The 20,527-nt window shown below is 40.3% G+C and overlaps 1 protein-coding gene across 2 annotated transcripts in view; it reads right to left on the bottom strand.

The window, feature by feature from the left end:
- The window catches only part of LOC120560947 (EGF-like repeat and discoidin I-like domain-containing protein 3), a 128,948-nt gene that overhangs the window by 19,937 nt on the left and 88,484 nt on the right, over positions 1-20,527 (bottom strand). For both annotated transcript variants that reach the window (XM_039803855.1, XM_039803856.1), the window contains exons 6-8: positions 17,862-18,017; positions 16,623-16,767; positions 16,032-16,216 (exon numbers count right to left, since the gene is read on the bottom strand). In XM_039803855.1, coding sequence (XP_039659789.1) covers positions 16,032-16,216; positions 16,623-16,767; positions 17,862-18,017 — 486 coding nt within the window. The remainder of the gene's footprint in view (positions 1-16,031; positions 16,217-16,622; positions 16,768-17,861; positions 18,018-20,527) is intronic.

The raw sequence follows: 20,527 nt of genomic DNA, 5'->3' as shown, positions 1-20,527 counted from the left end.
CCAGGATAATATATTAATATTTTATTGATATTGTAATGGCTTTTACATTTCCATTTATGTTTAACAATATGTTTTTGTTGGACTATGTAGCCCAAGTAGTAAAATATTATTGTCACTGAGTAGGTAGTTTTAGTTGTATAGCTGGCTAAAAGGGCCTTTGAAGCAGTTCTTTTTTTATGTGAATAAAGGACATGCAAGGTTGTTTCATACATTTGCATGATTTAATTTGTGCTCATTCAAATATTGTATGATGAATGACTTTAAAGGAGTTCAGTTATTTTTTTATAATGAACATTTCCTTGTTTCCCTTTCACAATGGGGAAAAACCAACAACAATAAAACATTGGTCTGGTATTGGCTAACGGCCAAATTGTAATTTTAAACATCGGTTTTGGCTCAGAATTTAGCCATCAGTGCATTACAATGTTAGCGTTTATAATTATATAAACGCTAACATTGTAATAAAGTCAGTATAGAAAAGTAACAGCTTGCAACACAAACACCTGCTTGGTCAGTTTTTAGTTTTTCCCATCTATAATTCAACACAATCACTTGGGTGATTTAAAATAGAAAGTGCTCATTTAAACCATTCAACTATTATTTAATTCCTATTCTTTCCTCCATGACAAAGGCAGCCTTTTATCAAACACAGTGAATTGCAGCCCAAACCTTACTACCTGAGGTTCTAATAGGCCACTCGGAGCACATAGCCATAAAACAGATGACGCCTCAGTTCAGCATGTCAAGTTAAGTCTAAATGGTTGCAAGAAACCAATGAATGGAATTGGCCAAGGCAAAAGGAACAGGAAGGAAATGATGGTCTGGATTATTTGGAGCTATTAAAGCATGGAGAACAGCATCTAAAGAACCAGCGAGTTGCATACCATGTCAGAACGAGTGAAGGACTCAGATCCATATAAAACAATAGCCAGGACACTACACTATTAAGGGACATGGGCGATTTCACACTCTGTTTAATGTTCACTGTGACTAGACATGTGAAGGACACTTACTCACTGATACAATCTTAAGTAGTCTGTCTCCCTGTGTGATCTCTGTGATCTGAAATCCAATCTGTAATTCATGCTGGAGGAAAATAATATCTGCTGGAATATTAAGTAAGTGTACAATGTGAAATGATTTAATGATCTTAAATATGGTGTTCCCATTCTAACAATGAGGGCACAGGATTTTAAAGATCCTACAAATAGGTATGTTAAAAATAATATCTTACACGACTCTGGCTGCTGCACTTACTGTACAGCTCATCATTGCTCCTCTCTCCCCTTTCCTGCTTCTCACATGGTATATAAAATATTCATATGGAATTCTCACACGTGTGCGCACACACACACTCTCTGCACGCTAAAACACGATGTGCTTCACATGCAATAAAAAAAGGGAACCATGAAATTGAAAAATAAATAACATTTATGGACATAGGTGGTCTTTTAAATATGATACTTACCCTGAGATGAATCAACGGCCAGTTTTCTACAGAGCATTAGCTTAACTTTGGACTATTCTGAATTAATCAGAATACTGTAGGATACAGCATGTGGTAGTGCTGCTTGAGTGCAGTCCACACTCTCCTGGGTGCACAACATAAATATGTCTGATTTAAACGTTGGATACCCCGCTTGTCAAGAGATAGCTTGGAGACACTCTGGAATCATAAGATACACATGCAGAACACATTGGACCCAATCTCTGCTGCACTGATTTAAGCTCTGGCACATTCGCCTCTGACAATTCTTGCAGATCCCACGATTACAGCAGGCGCTGCTGCAGACTCATGAATCACTCATCCCAAGATAAAACAGATAAATGCTTCCTACGTTAGCTGAGAGGGAGTGAGAGCGACAGAGGTAGAGAGAGGGAGATGAGGATCGGGATGTGGTGTTGAAGGATAAGATGGCTTCCTTGGATAATGAAAACAAATGAGTAACATAACACAGGTTCGAAGCAGACCTGTACATTTAAGGCTATAGTTGGAGGGAGGGGGACACTAAAAACCACCCAATTGAATCAGGCAAGCAGATGGATTTACCATTCCTTCCATAACTTCATTTGGAAGCTAATTGAATCAGCATACTAGCTGCAGGGAAACTGAATAAAATAGAGCCACATTGGACAGGATTAGAATGAGTCTCTGACGATAAAGCCTTAATGAAATTTACATCAGGCATGTTTTCAAATTAGTGTGGATTCTTTCTAAAATTATCCTTGAATTCTTCGGTAATGTTCTTAAGATGATCGAATTAGCAATAGCTGCTGGCAACATTTTTTGAACCAACATACTGTATTTATGTCTAAGTTTTTTAATATGAAGGAATCTCTAAATGAATAGCCAGAAATTAGTTATCCAGTTTCAGACGGGTCCAATCCAACATGCTTCTTCATAGAAGTCTGATAATGACCCACAACAATCCCTCCTAATATGATCCTCCATATTCAAAAAAATTTCTTATAAGTCTTATAATCATGCACTCACTGTACATGGCTACATGGTGCAAATTTGAACTTGCCTTTCTGAAACTGGGCTAGTACATCTGCCAAAGCAAGTGCTGGCTGAGCAATTTGCAGTCATGGTTACATCAGTTATACTGGCTTCAGAGGTTTATATCAGTGTGCCATGGCATTTCTCAGACTTTGTCAACAAATTTCGGGAAAAAAAAGAAGATGCAATGCAGTTAATATATTACACAGACAGTTGTATATCTGATGCTTGATGTAGGAATACAACTTGGTGTTGTTTTCACAGACAAATTGTTGGCTCAGTTGGGAATGAGTAAATCCTACTGACATGTTGGATAATTAATATTTTCATGGTAACTCCTGTGAAGGTTGAATCAAGATGAAATTTACACGCACAGAAGTGTACATGCAGCCTGAGAGATTAGAAGGTGTGCACAAGCCAGTGTTCATACATTTCATACTATTTCAGCATCACAGCTGTGGCTAAATGGCTGCGCTTCTCACTGATTGCAACTGAAACCACCTGGAGACGTTGTCCCTCTAACATTCTGTTTCTTTAATTAGTTCAGCAAGAAAACTTGGCTGCAGGTGCTGTTCTCATCGATTCAGTTTTGTGTGTAAAGCAGTAGGACAAATAATGATAAAAAGCTGAGCAGCCGGTACAATAAAGGATGTATTTAATGCAATCAGAACTTTGAATAGTCACATCTGCAGTGACAAGTGCCTTTGTCTAATTTCGACCAGATCAATATAGTATGACAGTAACAAAAATATGATGGATTTAAGAAGATAGCCTCTGCATGCTGCCTACCAATTCAGGACTGTGTTTTCCATTGGGGGGATCAAGCTTGAAGGACGCAGAAGGTGTCTCGCCTTTGAAAGTTCCCAATAAATTCTTGCTGTCCATGCAAGTAATTTTAAGGAAGTACAGACATGATCAGTGCTATTTCAGATGAAAAAATCCCTCCTAACTCCTTTTCATGTTACAATGCCTTTACTCTGTCGGAGGCAGCTTTTCTGTCTCAAGAAAGGACATGCTTCATCTTTGCTGCATAAACACTCAAGAAGAGATGAGTTTCAATGGGACAAATTAAAGCTATTCTCCTCTGTAGATGGATGAAACAAACACCCAGCTAATTCTATTGATTAAAAGAAATGGAGTTTGTTGTCAACAGAGCTGTATTTGAGGTAGCGATTTGATTAGAAAGCTGTGTGCGACAAAATTGGTGCATTGATAATACCCGGTTTGATTACAACAAATGTACGCTTACAGGCACTGAGTGGGAATCAATCTTGCATTACTTCTACTTATTGCTCCTTCTAGCCTCTCCTCAACATGAGACAATGCTCTATGTGAAGTGTCAACATGAATTGATGCTTTAGGAACCATTGGCAATTGGTAATTTACTTCCGCAGTATATTAATTCATGTCATTGTAATTCACGAGGATTTTGAATTGCACTATTGAATAAAACATTTACATGCTTAGTATGTGATGAGCACTTTTAAGACAATCAATGCCAATTGCAGAAAATAAGATGATAATCATTTGAAACATAAAACAAGCACCTAATTGACAATGAAACTAATTCACCATTTTAGCAGTACATTTTAATTCTGGTAATTCAAATTTTCTAAGCTGTTGACCACAAACCTCACATGATGGGCATGTAAGGGTTAACAACACTATTTAGGATGTCTTATTTTCCATCCGAATTATTAACTTTATTTCTGAAATTAATTGCATGACTTTAATGTTTGAATACATCTAAATGATAAAATGTACATAGTTTATTATGTAAGGTCTGTGCACTTAAAATGAAGACAAAGTAAATGGTTGCAAGTGCTATGGTATACATATTATTGTTTCAAATTGTAAGAACTGTCTGCACAGTAAAAAGCTATAATTAAAAGTAGGGATGCACCGAATCCAGGCTTTGGATTCGGCCGAATATTGGGCTTTTTGACGGGGTTTGGTTTCTGCCAAACCTTAGAATTTTTGTCCACCGAACCGAACACTACGCTTGCACTACACGCGCTACACTGGTCGACGTAATGACGCCGCCGTTGATTACAGGACGGTGTTTACGTAGGTGGACCATTCTATATCTACAATATGAGCCCTGCTAGCTGTGCTGCAGTATTTTAGTCTACAACTGGTTGTGTCGGATTAATGAGACAGAAAAGCCTTTGTCACTCACAAGACAAGGAGAAGGTGACCCAACACAGCTGGGCAGTACAAGATTGATGATCCCAGATCAAGTGTTGGGTTGCATCCATCTGAAGTGCTGCTTGTTCTGTGCCCAGCCTGAACATGACAAGACTGTTCTCTGACATTCAGCCTGTTACAGTCACCTATGGCATAACCAGTGTCACCCCAATGTTGCTGGTAGACTTTGGATGCAAGAAGTGCTTTATTTATAGAGCTTTGGACCATCCAATTGACCTATAGAACTTAACAAACAACTTAACAACCTAAGTGGAATGATCTGTCTTGGATGGACAACGTTTAGGGACCTTTCACAAATCTCTTGGGGATTCTTAGTTAGTTAAAAGCCAATACTACTTTGTTAAATGTGATAAGTATGCTAAGGTAGAACTGTCTCTGTGACCTTGAGGGATCCCCTTTGTACTGTTCCTTGAGTATTCAAATTTGTCCTCTCAATACAGATTGAGTGACCACTTTTTCCCATGGCAGATCATACCATTCTTCCATGCACTAATAATAATAATCAGATGGTTGGGGAGGGCATTCCAGATCTGAGGAGCGGCAGAACAGAAAGCCTGATCACCCATGGTGCTAACCTTAGTCCTGAGGAGGAGGCGGTTTGAGTTTGTTGAATGGAGGGATCGAGTTGTAGTTAGAGGGGTGAGTAGTTCTTTCAGATAGGGGGGGCATTTCCATAAATGCACTGGTGTGTAAGAAGGGAGACCTTATATTCAATGCTGGCGGAAACGGGAAGCCAGTGAAGCGAATGGAGAATGGGTGTGATGTGGTCGTACTTTCGCACTCTCATCAGGATCCTGAACATACTGCAGTCTCTGCAGGCTTTTGTTAGGGATCCCGATGAGAAGTGCGTTACAGTAAACCAGTCTGGAGGAGACAAAGGCGTGGACCAGTTTTTCAGCATCTGCTAAGGTGAGTGTGGAATGGAGTTTTGCAATATTTCTGCGATGGTAGAAAGAAATCTTGCAGAGTTTTTTTTTTATGGGCTTCGAAGGTGAGTTGTGGGTCAAATCTTACACCAAGATTGGTTACAGTTGTGGAGAGGGGAATGTCATGACCAGAGATAGTTATACCGGTTATGGAGGAAGACTGGGTTTGATGTGGGGTGCCAACAAGGATTGCCTCATTTTTGGAGCTGTTTAACTGGAGGAAGTTGTGTTTCATCCACACCTTTATCTCCTCCAGACAGGCGATGAGTGTTGAAGACGGAGATGATGTTGGTGAATCTGCAGAGATGTGCGTTTCCAATTTCATGTACAGTTGTGTGTCATCATTATATGATGTGAAATGAGACTCCATAGCGGCTAATGACATGGCCCAGGGGGAGGATGTATATGATGAAGAGGATGGGGCCAAGGACTGACCCCTGGGGGACCCCGCAGGTGAATGTGTGTTGCCGGGACCTTGCACTTCCAAGTGAAATGTACTCTGTTCTGTCAGTGAGGTATGATTTAAACCAGTTAAGAGCAGTGTTAGTGAGTCCAGTGGTTTGGTGTAGCCGATTGAGGAGTATGCCATGATCCACAGTGTCACAAGCAGTAGACAGATCGAGGAGTATGAGGAGGGAGCATCAGCTGCCATTTGTAAGTTGGTTGTGACTCTAACCAGGGCTGTTTCAGTGCTGTGGGCAGAGCGGAAACCAGACTGGAATTTTTCGAAAAGGTTGTTGTGTTTGAGATGATCCTGGAGGTGGGTGGCAACAACTTTTTCCAGTACTTTGGAGAGGAATGAAAGATTGGAAATGGGCCTGTAATTTGCAAATAAATCTGGATCAAGGGTGGGTTTTTTGAGAAGTGGTCTGATTATGGCAGTTTTAAGGGCAGATGGAACATTGCCGGACTGGAGGGAGTGGTTTATTACAGTGGTAATCAGAGGGCTTAGGGCAGAGGTGTTTGCTTTCACTAGAGCTGTAGGAAAAGGGTTGAGGGCACAGGTGGTGGGTTTCATCCTTTTGATTATTTTCTCAACCTCTTGCTGTGATATTTCTGGGAAGCAGTGTAAGGCAAGGCAAGGCAATTTTATTTATATAGCACATTTCAGCAGCAGTGCAATTCAAAGTGCTTTACATTAAACAATTAATCAGTTAGAAATTAAAAATAATTAAAACAGAATTAAAAACAATGAATACAAAATTAAGAGGTCTGGGTGGTTCATAGTTCACAAGCATATCCGAAAGGTATTTTGGCCCTATACCATTTAGTGATTTATAAACCAGCAGAAGTATTTTTTAATATATTCTTTGAGGCACTGGAAGCTAGTGTAGAGAAATCAGAACTGGAGTGATGTGCTCCACTTTCTTGGTGTTAGTGAGGACTCGAGCAGCAGCGTTTTGAATCAGCTGCAGCTGTCTGATTGATTTTTTAGGGAGACCTGTAAAGACACCGTTACAGTAGTCAAGTCTACTGAAGATAAAGGCATGGACAAGTTTTTCCAGATCCTGTTGACACATAAGTCCTTTAACCCTTGATATTTTTAAGGTGATAATAGGCTGATTTTGTAATTGTCTTAATGTGGCTGTTAAAATTCAGGTCTGAGTCCATGACTACACCAAGATTTCTGGCTTTGTGGTTTGAAGCTGAGCCCTGACTTTCAATCGTTCCTCTTTTGCTCCAAAAACAACCACCTCAGTTTTTTCTTCATTTAATTTAAGAAAGTTCTGGCACATCCAGTCGTTAATTTGTTTAATGCACATATTCAGTTGTTGTATTGGACTATAGTCCCCTGGCGATAAGGTTATGTAGATGTGTGTATCGTCCGCATAACTATGATAACTTATGTTATTATTTTTCATAATCTGAGCCAGTGGAAGCATGTAGATATTAAACAGGAGAGGTCCCAGGACAGAGCCTTGGGGAACTCCACACGTCATATCTGTGTACTCAGAAGCATAATTATCTATGGACACATAGTAGTTCCTATTCTTTAAATAGGATTCAAACCACTTTAGTACTGAGCCAGAAAGGCCAACCCAGTTTTCCAATCGGTCCAGTAGTATGTCGTGGTTGACCGTATCAAATGCAGCACTGAGGTCGAGTAAAACTAAGACTGTGGTTTTGCCACTATCTGTCAAGTGGATGTCATTAAACACTTTGACAAGAACCGTTTCACTGCTGTGGTATGGACGAAATCCTGACTGGAAGGAATCAAAAATATTGTTTAGGGACAAAAAAAGTTTGAGTTGTTGCAAAACTGCCTTTTTCAGTGATTTTACTTAAAAATGAAAGGTTAGATATCGGCCTATAGTTGTCCATTAGTGAAGTGTCTAGCTTGTTCTTTTTTAAGAGTGGCTTGATGACTGCAGTTTTCAGGGCCTGTGGGAAGATACCTGAAAGAAGTGACATGTTTACAATCTGCAGGAGATCCGAAGCAAAACTATTTGAAACACTTTTGAAGAATCCCTTCGGTAGAATATCAAGACAACAGGAGGAGGTTTTTAGATGCTGTATAATGTCCTCCAGGTTTTTACAGTTAATCATTTGAAATTGTGTCATATTGGGATTTGTTTTGCCTGGACACTGTGACAACCCATATCCTGTACTTGGTATGGAGGCACTGACTCCTGTACTTGCCTAATTTTCTGAACTTTTTCTCTGAAGAAGATGGCGAAGTCATTGCAGGCCTTGTTGGATAAAAGTTCAGATGCTACTGGTACTACTGATGCAGTGTAGGGGCTCAGAGATTGTAAGCTGTGAGTGGATAGTTGGGGCGGATAGTGGTGAGGATCCAGGAAAGGTAGAATGAATTGAGTCTATTTTTGTTTTGAAAAAGGCCAGGAAATTATTACAGTTTTCTTCTGTAGTTTCTGTAAGTGAGAGGGTTTGTGGTTTGAGAAGATGATTTATGGTGGAGAACAGCTGTTTGGAGTTTCTGGGACTATTTCTGATGACGTTTGAGTAGAAATGTGACTGTGCCCTCTGTAAGTGACTTTGAGTAGTCCTTTTGGTGTTCCCGAAAAACGAGCTTGTGCACAGTGAGACCTGTGGCTTTGTATCTCCTCTCAATGGCACGCCCAGCTGCCTTCATTTTTCATAGCCCACCGGTGTACCGGGGGCTGGTCAGGAGAAAGTGACTGTTCTGGTTTTGACCGGGGCGTGGAGATCCAGAATGATTCTGAGGGTGTTATGGTAATAGTCCACTGAGTCCATGACTGATAAACAATTTACAGAAAGGAGATGCTGGAGGTTGGATTTCATAGTCTCTAGGTTGATGTGGCATTTGGGCTTGATGAGGATGGACAGTGAAGACATCTTCATGGAGATAGCCTTGTGGTCGGAAACACCCAGATCATACACCAGAAGATTGCTGAGATGAACTGAGTTTGTAATGACTAGGTCGAGAGTGTGGCCCCTGGTATGAGTGGGGGCATCGACAAGTTGTGTCAGATTAAAACAGTTGAGTAATTGGAGGAAATGGAGGAGTTGACATGAATATTCATATCTCCAAGTACGATGATATTGGCAGACATTGTACAGAAGGTTGAGAGAAGGCTGGACATCTCTTGAGATGAAAGATGGTTTGGGTGGCCGGTAGATAAGAAGTACCGTCGTGGAGAGAGGGTGCTTACATTTAAATGCAAAGCATTCAAATGAAGACAGCTCAGGCAGGGTTATAGGGGACAAGATCAAATCACTTCGGTGGATGACAGCCAGACCACCACCACGCGCTCTGCTGCGGGCTTTCTGTAAGTAGCAGTAGCCAGGAGGACAGTTATCATTTAAAAAAAGAATAAACATCTGGTTGATGCCAGGTTTCTGTAAGGCACATCATATCCAAACACTTATGGTCATGTATGAGGCAAGATTTGTCTGTGATGGATTGTGCATTTAAAAGTTTGATCTTGATATTTGATGCAGCAGTGAGTCTCTGTACTACTCCTCCTAGACCGTACACTTGCAGGCCCAAAAATGAGAAATACATTGAGTTCATCCATCCTTCCACTTTGCCTGCCCGCACTGGCTTCTTCTTCATAGGTAAAGACAGGTCTCACTCATGCATTGACTATATAGTTTTAAACACTAAAACCACCAAGAACCACCACCCTGTGTCTTTTATCTCAAATTAAAGCTTGGATTCTCTCTCTCCCAATCATCTCACATTTATTCATAGGGGCAATGAATGGAAGGTGGCATTCAAACAACACAGTGCCTGGTGACTTCTTTTAGGATCTCTTACCCTCCTGCTGTGTTCAAAGCACTCAACAACAATGTCCTTCATCATGACATGTTCTAATTAGGGCTGTCAAAATGAACATGATAATAACGACTTAAAGCAAATTCCTTTTAAAGGCACTAATTTTTTTGACGCGCGTTCTGTGATTTGGGCCTCGGGTCTCTCCGTATTTGGAAAATCAGGAAGGGATGCAGCAGCAACATTGTGAATGGCTAGCAGAAACAAAGAAAAGAACAAAAGAAAAGGTTATTTTTAAAGGTGATTCAGTTCCTCCACATGGTTCTTTCGACAAGACTAAAGTTATTATCGTGTATAGTAGTGTCGATGTGAATTGAGTTACCACCAGAGTACGTCAAGTCTCAAGTACCACTTGCTGACCAAGCATCAGTTCAATATCTGTTGTTGATTGATGGGCTTGAGTTGGCCATATTTAAGCGTATTTTTTGAGCATACAGTACCTTTGAGGTTATTCTGGAGAAAATTATAGACAGTATTTGTCATTGTTTTGGATTGTTGCCATAATAATAATAAACATTTGCATAAAGCAAGCATATGTGTCCGCTCCCATGTTGATAAGAGCATTAAAACTTGAAAAATATCCCTTTGAAAGTTAAAAAATTAGCGATAATTCATGATTAATCGTGAGTTAACTATGGACAATCATGCAATTACTTGATTGACAGCACTAGTTCTATGTCTTTTGTGTCTGAAATGGAAAATCTTAACCCTTTCTGCAGGTCCCTTCAAGACCATGCTCAACATGTCTTGAATTTACAATGAAACTGATTCACCATTTTAGCAGTAAATTCAAATTCTGGTAATACAAATTTACTAAGCTGTTGACCACAGACCTCAAATGATGGGTTAGGGTAGGGGTAAGGGTTAACAACACTATTTAGGATTATATTATATTTTCATCCGAATTATTAACTTCTATTTCTGAAATGAATTTCATGACTTTAATGGTTGAATACATCGGAATCAGCAAGAGTGAATTTAGCATCAGCTTCATCATCTCTGGTGGCCATTTACTGTACAGATGGATTTTACCAACAAAGTCATGAAATAAATGGCAGCAACCTCGTTCTGTCACACAGCTGTGAGGATTGCCAACTTCTACCAATAAAAACTACACTGTTGTGGCAGTGGCATTTATTATTCTTACACTCTATTCACATTATTCACCTACACTCCTGAGGGCGATACAGTGGGTCTATGGAGCTCCAGCAACATTTCATCATAGCACCTAGTGTATATTGATCCACCCTGACCATCATGGTATTCATTCAGAATGAGGTAACTACCATTTCGTCAATATTCAGAAACTCCATTCCTTTGCATGCCTCTGCAACTAACCAGTGGAAATAAACTATGATATTGTCAATAAAGAAATGTATGCAGCTAAACTAGTGCTACAGTAATACCACTGGCAGGAACACTCAACAGGACCTATACAGCTGTGACTGTGATAGGTCACTTCACTTAAGTCGCTCCACTTGTCTTAGTCTCTCAGGTTTATAGTCTCCCACTGTGCTTTCTCCTTGGTCCCGTGTGTTCCAGCAAATATACACTTTCCTCCATGTGCAGGCAGTGCCTTAGCTGCTAAGCTGCCACTATTTACCTCATCAGCATCTGCCTATGCAAACCTCCACTCTCACAGTTGTCATTTGCATAATTATTATGTGTGAGATTTTCCTGCTCTGCCTTCGCAAAAAAAAAAAAAAAGCCAAATTCTAATCCTGCCTGCAACATGATGTTTTCTTTAGGGTCCAACCCTGCTTGAATCCAAACAGTGACAGCAATATCATCTAAACATCAATCTTTGCTCACTTAAGTACGAAAATGGTTATTATTTAATCCCTGCAGGGGCAATTGCGTAGAAATCTAGTTATTCCATAGACGGGGATAACACAAGTAAAACTGATAACACAAGTGCAACTGCATGCAAATACATAATACATGTATGCAGGCCTTTTATCTACTTATGTGTGATGACTTACCATACCTAATCAGGTACCTAAATTAATGATGTGTGATAATGGCTGTACCCGTATGATGAATCTCACATTAGCACCAATAAACCATTTGCATAGGGGCTACTGTAGCTTTCTTAAAGTTTTCACACGCAAGTTTGAGCTCACTCTGCGTCATCAGAAGCAGGGGTGATTATCAGGGTGCCACAGCCACACACAACACATATTTATCACTTTAAGGAGATAATTGGGTGTGAAAACCTCAGAGGCAGGGGATAACAAATGAATCACCAGAATGGAATTACTTCCATAGCTTGTTTTGTAACCTTTGCAGGCTACAAATAAATAAAACAAGTTGCAAATTAAGTGACTTTCAATGTTTACACAATACACATTTACATTACATTTTGGAATGTTATATAAAGAAAACCTTCAACCCATCATTATTTATAGTACAGATGTACATGATATGCGTTATAAAATTAGGTTGGCAATTTTATTGGACTGATTTAAATTGCACGTATTCATGTTACTTTTTTCTTTGCTTATAAAACAGCGTGTTCGCAGAAGCCTAGCGAGGGTACTCGTTTTCACTGCACTGGCGAACTACGGAAATAGTGGAAATAGTGGAAGGCATTAGCCAAAAGTGGAGTTACATAGCAGTGTGGTTGCTAGAGATATTGAGTGGAAAAAAGGATCTAAAATGATATAATGTGAAAGAAAGATGTGAGCTGCAGCTGTGTGGAACATATCATTTTAGCAAAGAATATGTAATATGTGCTTTTAGTGATACATCTCTTCTGTAAAGAAGTGTCTGCACAGCACAAGCTTAGGGGGCACTGGAACCAGCCACTCTACTGTAGCTTAACTAAAGTGTTAGTATTTTGTTTAATCTTGTGTACAAAGCTTAAACATGGCACTTAACCAAAGCAAACTCAAGGACCATATTTTTAATTTCTTCTGCTTTACCACGGGGTTTTGTAGGCTTACATTATAAGGGTGTGAGAAAACATGCTTAAAGTTCCTCAGAAGAATGGTATTTGAGACCTATGATTTTTTTCAACTTACTTTGATTAACAACAGAATTTTCAATCAATTGCAGGTGTGGGGTGTGGGTTGACCTCAGGAAGAACCAAAGAGGACACAGTGCTCATGTTGAGGGACTGCGGAACCTGGCAGGCTTTCATAGAGCAGAGATGTCAATCTGCCACGGACAGGATGGATGCCACCATCCTGTGCAGTGTTGGGGATTTGACACCCCCTTTCTGTTGCGGTAGACCACCACTGTGGTATTGTCTGATCTCACCATGACATGCTTCCTGTTCAGCTGGGGGGCGAAGTGGTGCAGCACCCTCTGCACCACTGTGAGCTCCAGCAGGAAGAAGGCGCTCGAACACGTGCCTCCTTCGCTGGCCTAGTCGAGGGTCCCACCCCAACTGGTCAGGGAGGTGTCTGTGAAGACCTAGACGTAATGAGGGGCCGCAAACCATAGTGGAGGTTGCTGGAAGAGTCTCAGAACGTCACCTCCCTCCAGTGCGGGGATGTGGAGCTTGCGTTGTTCATTTCGGCTCTGGTGCAGCCCGATCCATGCAAACTGACACTGGAGATTTCTCATATACTGACATTATCATCAGAAGTGACATAACGCATCAAGGTCGTGGACCTCATGCAAAATTTGGGCTGAGCCGCTGGACCCTCCACCTCCGGTTCCGGGCTAGCATGGCAGGAACAAAAACACTTGGCGAAGTGCAGCTGCCACTTGTGCTCCTCCCGGGGGAGTAAGGGTAAACCAATAGCGAAGGCTGTTAGCGGGCAGAGCACACACGATATATAGAACCTGTTAGGTGCTACCCATGAGATGTGATTCAGAATTGACCACCATGATCCAGGAAAGTGAATCCTTGCTAAGTAGTTTGTTGACTGCAATGCAGTTAGGAGATGTGAGATGAAGAGACACAATCACACTATTCCAACCATGCTTATTCCTTTGTCTGATGAATGTTTGCCACAATCCACCAAAAAACTCTCCACAGTCCTGGAACACTACTTGCCAGAAAATTTGCAGTGCATGTGTTGCAATAACAGGGACACTGTGAAATTGAAAAGTAGCTACTGTCTCTCTGGCAATTTCTCTTTGCTATGTGGACATGTTAATGTGCATAATTAACTAATCAGCTTATGCCAGCTGGAACACTTGGCTGCTCAGTCTGACAGCTTCGGCTCCTCTCTTAAAAACATCTTGAAATATTCTGGTTCCGTCTCCCTCTGTGTAATTTCATCTCCTACCAGGCCGATAACTTTAGCTTGGACAGTTCCCAAACAGGTCCCGTTCTTGGTCTTTTTGTTAAGATTTTACAGTGTTTTGTGGCACAACATTTCTATTCTGTAAGTATTTAATCTGCTGAAAACTACTGTCTCCACTTGATGATCAAATTATTAACACTGAAATCATTAATTGGATGTTTGAGTTTCGAGTGTATTTCTATAATTAACATGACCCCTAAGTGGATTGCAATATGTCAATTTCTCTGACAGGCGTTTCCCGAGTAAAGCTGGAATACATATTGGTAAATAAGTATTTAGCGTAGCATTAGAGACAAAATCTGTCTGCGCATGACTCCACTGTTTAAGAACAAAAACTGAAACTGAAAAGAGATCTTGTCCAGTCCTATGCATCAATAAATCCAGTTTGTTATTCAATGTCTGTAAAGAGTGTCCTACCGTTTCCACTGCCCACCAGAGCATTTGTCTTGATTAATAGGAATACTTAATTTGTCATTAAGGCTGATTAATTCCATTAATCTGTTAGGTTTAAAGTCATTCAATAATGTCACTGGGAATCAATTATTTGCCATGGCAACCAGTATGAAGACAACACTGATTGTGGGAGTTGAACAGATGCATATAAGACCATCACTAAATATAAAAAAGTGGTTAGCTCCAACAGCTGTATCGGTATAAATGTGAAAAAGCACTTTACAGTATATAACTCTAAATGTCTACTTTTCAAAAGTCAGATATTGTATATGCCTGTGTGCGCAGAAATGGGCCTCGGCAGTGGAAGCCATTGATTTTCTCACTGCGTCTGTATAGCATCTCCCCTTTCCTGCCGGCACAGCATGTAATATGAGACCACAAGTTTTCCTTTACCCACAGCAATCAATTTTGCTTAGCAGAGCTCCCTGGCCTGGATGGGGGCTGCCTAAGTACCTGTCTCCTCCAACTCACAGCCCTGCATACCCTCACCCTGGGCAAAAAGCTTTCAGCGTAATAAAAAACATATCTGACTCAAGACCCGACCAATCTAATAACGGCCAGACGAGTCAGCGTGACTACAGAGCGCTAACTGTGTCACTGCTAGGGAGGCGGTATGCATGGAGCGAGTGCAGCACAAAGGCCAAGAAATCACTCTGATCTTCAATTCCCTGAGAAGATGATCCACATCACAATTTCTTCTATGGTATCAGTTTTACAGCTTGAAGTAATATGTGGTTTCTTACTCTAAAAGCAGATAGCGTTTACTGCCTTTTATCTTAAAAGAACAAAAATAAAAATCCAATATATGAGGCCATACGTGAGGGCATGCTGGGCATTACTGAGTCTGATTGATATGTATCTTAAACTCCCTAGGCCTCCATCAATCTCACATATTATTAAGCAGAAAGACTGAGGTGTAAACGTTCACTTAAAGATGTGTCTTGTCCCTTTCAGGAGACATTTTCAGCCATCAGTTACTGAAATGAAAACAAATGGATTGGGTGTTTTCACAGAGATAGAAAGCCTAGGCTGCAGCCAAAGATAACAGGGATAAACTCTTCCAACAGAGGCAGTGTGGGTGCTGAATGAAAAAAGTTATAAAAAAAACTATTACTGGCTGTTTCTAAGAATAATATGGAGAGCTAGCTAATAGAGGGAGGATTTTAAGATATAATTTAGCACACAACTCACACTGTACACACCAATGAAGTATTTCCCTATGAAATATAATTGAATCCATTGGCATGCATTACCATGTACACACCATCAATTACTATGCCAGGGAGGTAAGAGCTAATCCTTCAGCAGATTGAACCAGCTTTCTGCAAGAACCTGGCAGTCTGCTGTTCATTTCCCAGCTAATATATTGATCAAATCTCTACAGTAGCTGCAACAGATAACACATTTAGCTACAGATAACATCTTACCTGTAGCCACTGTGACTGGTCACTGTGTCCAGCTGTCCAAGCATTGACCTTGCCTTGTTTGTCCAACCGGGCCTTTCCAGGCTCCCAAGTGAACATGTCCATGTTGAGCGTCCTGAAGATGCTGGAGGCTGTGACCTGGTAGTCCTGGATATGGCCTGACTTCATTCCCAGTGGTTCAGAGCAGCCTGGGAACAACAAAAAAAAAAAAAGATTTGTTCTAACCTTCCTGACCGTTCAGGACATCTTTATTTTCTTATCTTATACAACCTGTTTATGCTTTTAATTTGTGTGTACTTACAATCTTCTGTTTATTTGTACTGAAGACCAACTGCTTCAATTACTCTTTATGCTGATGTTATTGATTTATTATCCAGGTGATTGTATCAGATTTTCTTGTAACAGCTGAGGGCTGGGGCTGTGGGTGAGAGAGGGCGAGCAAGCTGTCCGTACCTGTGTATTTGTATGTTTCTGATGTAATGCTGTTTTGTTTGTATGTGTTTTATAATTTTGTTATTGTGTTTATAGGACCCCTCTAAAATGAGATGCTACATATAAAAGGGGCTATACTTTCAATAAATCCAATTTACTCACCTGTTAGCTCACAACCGAGCAGCTCCATGCGTAAGGTACAGTGCCTCCTGCAGACTTGGGGGTAAATGCGCACGTACTGGGCTGCAATGGGAGGGGTGAAGGAGTTGGCTGATGGAGCGTTGTTATCGACATTTCCTCTGAAAATCTGTTGCAGGGGATGAAATAACAGCAGATGGGGGCGGGGAGGATAGTGAAGCAGATCAGTTTTGCCGTAATGTAGCAGTCTATCTGGAGCGGTCTCTAGTGTCTACTCCACACTCAACAAATTGCTGTCATTCAAGGTCAATGAGCTGGAATTACAGGGAAAAATAGACAATTTCTTGCACCATTTGAGCCCGTAATTCATAAGAACAGTGGTGTGTTTTAAATTAGTGCTCCAATTATATGGCTATACCTTCTGGAGAGTTTTATCCAAATGACCTGAGATAGTCTGACAGAAACTCTCTGATTTAAGTGACTGATGTACTGCATGTGTGAGGCTTAGCGAGAGGGCGACAGAGAAGGCAAGGGGGAGACGGAGCAGTGTGTTTTCAGGCGTTACAGGGAAAAGGAGCTGTCACTGTGTGGCAACAGGTCAATGTGAACAAAAGTACCCAACTTATATTAGATCAAGAATCAGGGCATGTAACTTCCTTAAACACACTGACAGGTCTTACTGTGCAGGTATTTATCCCAGTCTGCACATACGGTTACAACTTCCACCTCCAAAAATACTGTATACAAATTTATACTCAATTATGCACATTCCTGCTTTCTGTATGCCCAATTTTAAAAACAAGACAGACGACACACAAAACTGAGATCACAGAATATTCAAGTCCGGACTCATTGTTCAGTGTAACAAATTTAGAAAAGAACGTTGGGTCATTTGGAGCTTGGCCAAAAATGGAGGACGGCCGTGGTTTGCTGTCAGGAATGATAGAAAGCTATGTGGCCTATTTGGTGGCCGTTCATCCCCAAATAGTATAAAAATTCAATCTAGAAGTCATAAAAGTGGAGGGGGGTAAGGGGCAGCAAGATGGGCCCGGTGTGTGCTAGCTAATTAAAAAGCCATCTCATCATGTCCTCCACCCTGCCCTTGACTGAGTGAACAGTCTCCAGTTGCTGTGTGTGCATGTGTGTGAGTGTGGCCGTGTGTGACTTCGACTGTGTATTACAGAGTGAGAGGCTAAAGGGAAAGAGTGGAGAGATGACAAGGGGTGTGTATGCATTGTGTTTGTGTGCCCACTTGTGTCTCACCATATCATCATCTTTGCCCTTGACTTTGTATGTTCTCCAGGTCTTCCCGTCATCACTGTAGGCTACTTTGTAAGACTTGACATACTCTGGGCTGCCGATACGCTTTGCACCCTGGGTAATTAGGCCTGTGACCCTCATTCTCCTCTGCAGGTTTATCTGTGGAGTAAAAACAAAAAGGCAAAATCAAGAAATTATAGCTTAATTTCAGTTTAAATGTGTGCATCTGTGTCTGTGTATGTGCACAAGCTGTGTGTGCATGCAAGTCATGGGGATCAAGTCACCCCCTTGTATCTTTTCTGTCAGGGCCATCCATCTTATTCAGAAAGTCTGCGATCAAATGGAACATTTAATCAATCCTCACGCTTCAGATCCAATCTGTCAACCCTGTTCAGACTGTCAATATGGTGCCAATAAAAATGTCTTGAAGAAACAAGAGGAGAAGAGAGAGCTAAGAAAGAGTAATTGATGAATGGTTTCATAGATCCTGCTTAGCGCAGACAAAGCAGGCTCATTATTATCTAAGCACGATAGACATGTTACACACCATCTTAAGGTTTGCTTTGACATGTTTGATAGAGTCCATTTTCACAATAGTGGACCTATTTCAAATATTTTCCTCATTTTCCACAAATTAGGTTTTTGTATGTGTACTGTATGTTTAAGTTATGCTTTTGTGTTTACATGCCAGCATAGCACTACATATTCAAAATGATTCATTTACAGATTTCACTTTCAATTGCAATTTGGTCTATAAATGCACATATACAGCTTTAATATTCAATATTGCTTTTATTTCTTTATATGTTTAAACTAAGTGGCCATCACACTGCATGGTCAAAACTGAAGCCAATGCTAAAGCTGCACATCATTAATGGCCACAACATGATGGCTCCTCAAGGCTCCATATAGGGCCAGCATCTCTCCTATGAGTCATTCAGTCATAATCTTTTATGACGTACATATATCATGGTTGAAAACATGTTAAAGAATGATACATTTTGAAGCATTCTTGTTTAATTGACAGGAGTCATATTACACTAATTAAGTGGTGGTTGGTGCTTCTTTATATCCACCCATGCTCACTGTCTTTGCCCAAAATTGAATAACCACCCTCAGAGACCATCAGTATGAGTGATGTTATACAGTATATGCCACATGCATGTTTTTCTACAGCCTATGTCTTAAACCCATCATTTCTGGTTGACTACAAAAGTGCCTCACTTTTCCTGTAATTCTGGTGAACTTGTTTAAAAATTTAGAGAAGTCTCTGGGGTTATTCTGTTATTTTTCTTAACGCCCGATGACAGCTGACAACAACTCACTTCACATGAAGAAGCCTGTGGTGACTAAGGAGCGATGCTGTGTTACACACACACTGTACTCAAAGGCACGTACACACACACACACACACACACACACACACACACACACACACACACACACACACACACACACACACACACACACACACACACACACACACACACACACACACACACACACACACACACACACACACACACACACAAAATCTTTTTTTATTGTTATACAGTGAATATTAATATTGATACAAAAAGTAGGGCAGAATAATAAGGAATTTCAGTATAATAAAACTGTAACACATTTGTGATAGTCTGTGACAAATAAAGTACGTAAAGTAAATAAATGGTGATGACAGTTATTCATTAATCATTCTGGCACTACATTTACAACAAGCTTATTTTCAGGAACAAAGACACTTTGCCTCGTCTAGCTCAACCTCTGACAAAATATACATAAACACAGCTGTCTAGTCTTCCATAGCTGCAGAACAGATGGGCAGCAATAATACAGTACTGAGTAAGTATTAAGGAAAGGACCATTAACCTGAAATGGCCAAACCTAAAGAAAGAAATGCAGACTAAAACAGAATTGAAATTACTCCTATGAATTGGACTAGTATGGCTTGAGGTTGCATTTATTCTTACCACTTCTTACCAGATCATGCATTCTAGACAAAATCCACAACTTAATGTGATGTTGCAAACAATCAAGACCATATTTCTTATATATTATATACTCATATATTTATGTTTGTGAAGCTGAAGTCAGTTTCTATTTAAGAACATTTTAAAGCTTATCCCCGAGAAATGGGAGTCTAACTTCACTGACAATGTGACCACATTCAGGATGGTATTCTGGGGGCTTGAGCTCATTTTCCGGTTCAGAAATGTTAGCATTACTATGAAATAAGGCAATTTACAAGTAAAATATATGAGAGCAAATAAAGTTAAAGAAAGCTTAAACAGTCCACTAAGATATACTCTTCTTTTCTGCTAATGAAAAAAACTCTAAGTGGTGTATCCTGAGTAGTACTAGCGCTTAGGGATCCAACACAAGAAAAGAACTGTTTATGTTCACCAACTTTGTCTAAACTGTCTAAACTAATGGGGTAATGTATAATAAGTCTATTGCAGCGATGGTTTCCTTTCTAATTTACATTTGTAGAGACAAATTACATACATTTTTTACATACTTAAACCAACGTATCAATTATACATAAAGACCCCTCTTAGAGCCTCTTGACCCACTCTTTCTCATTCACAGCATTCCTTCGCTCTTCTCAGTTTTCTCCACAGAGATAGATACTTCTCGCACTAATTAGAAGCCCTGTCACTAAAAGGCCA

Source organism: Perca fluviatilis, chromosome 6 (genome assembly GCF_010015445.1).
Source record: "Perca fluviatilis chromosome 6, GENO_Pfluv_1.0, whole genome shotgun sequence".
Taxonomy (NCBI): domain Eukaryota; kingdom Metazoa; phylum Chordata; class Actinopteri; order Perciformes; family Percidae; genus Perca; species Perca fluviatilis.
The sequence above is the reverse complement of the archived record's forward strand: the minus strand, read 5'-3'. Positions and strand labels throughout refer to the sequence as shown.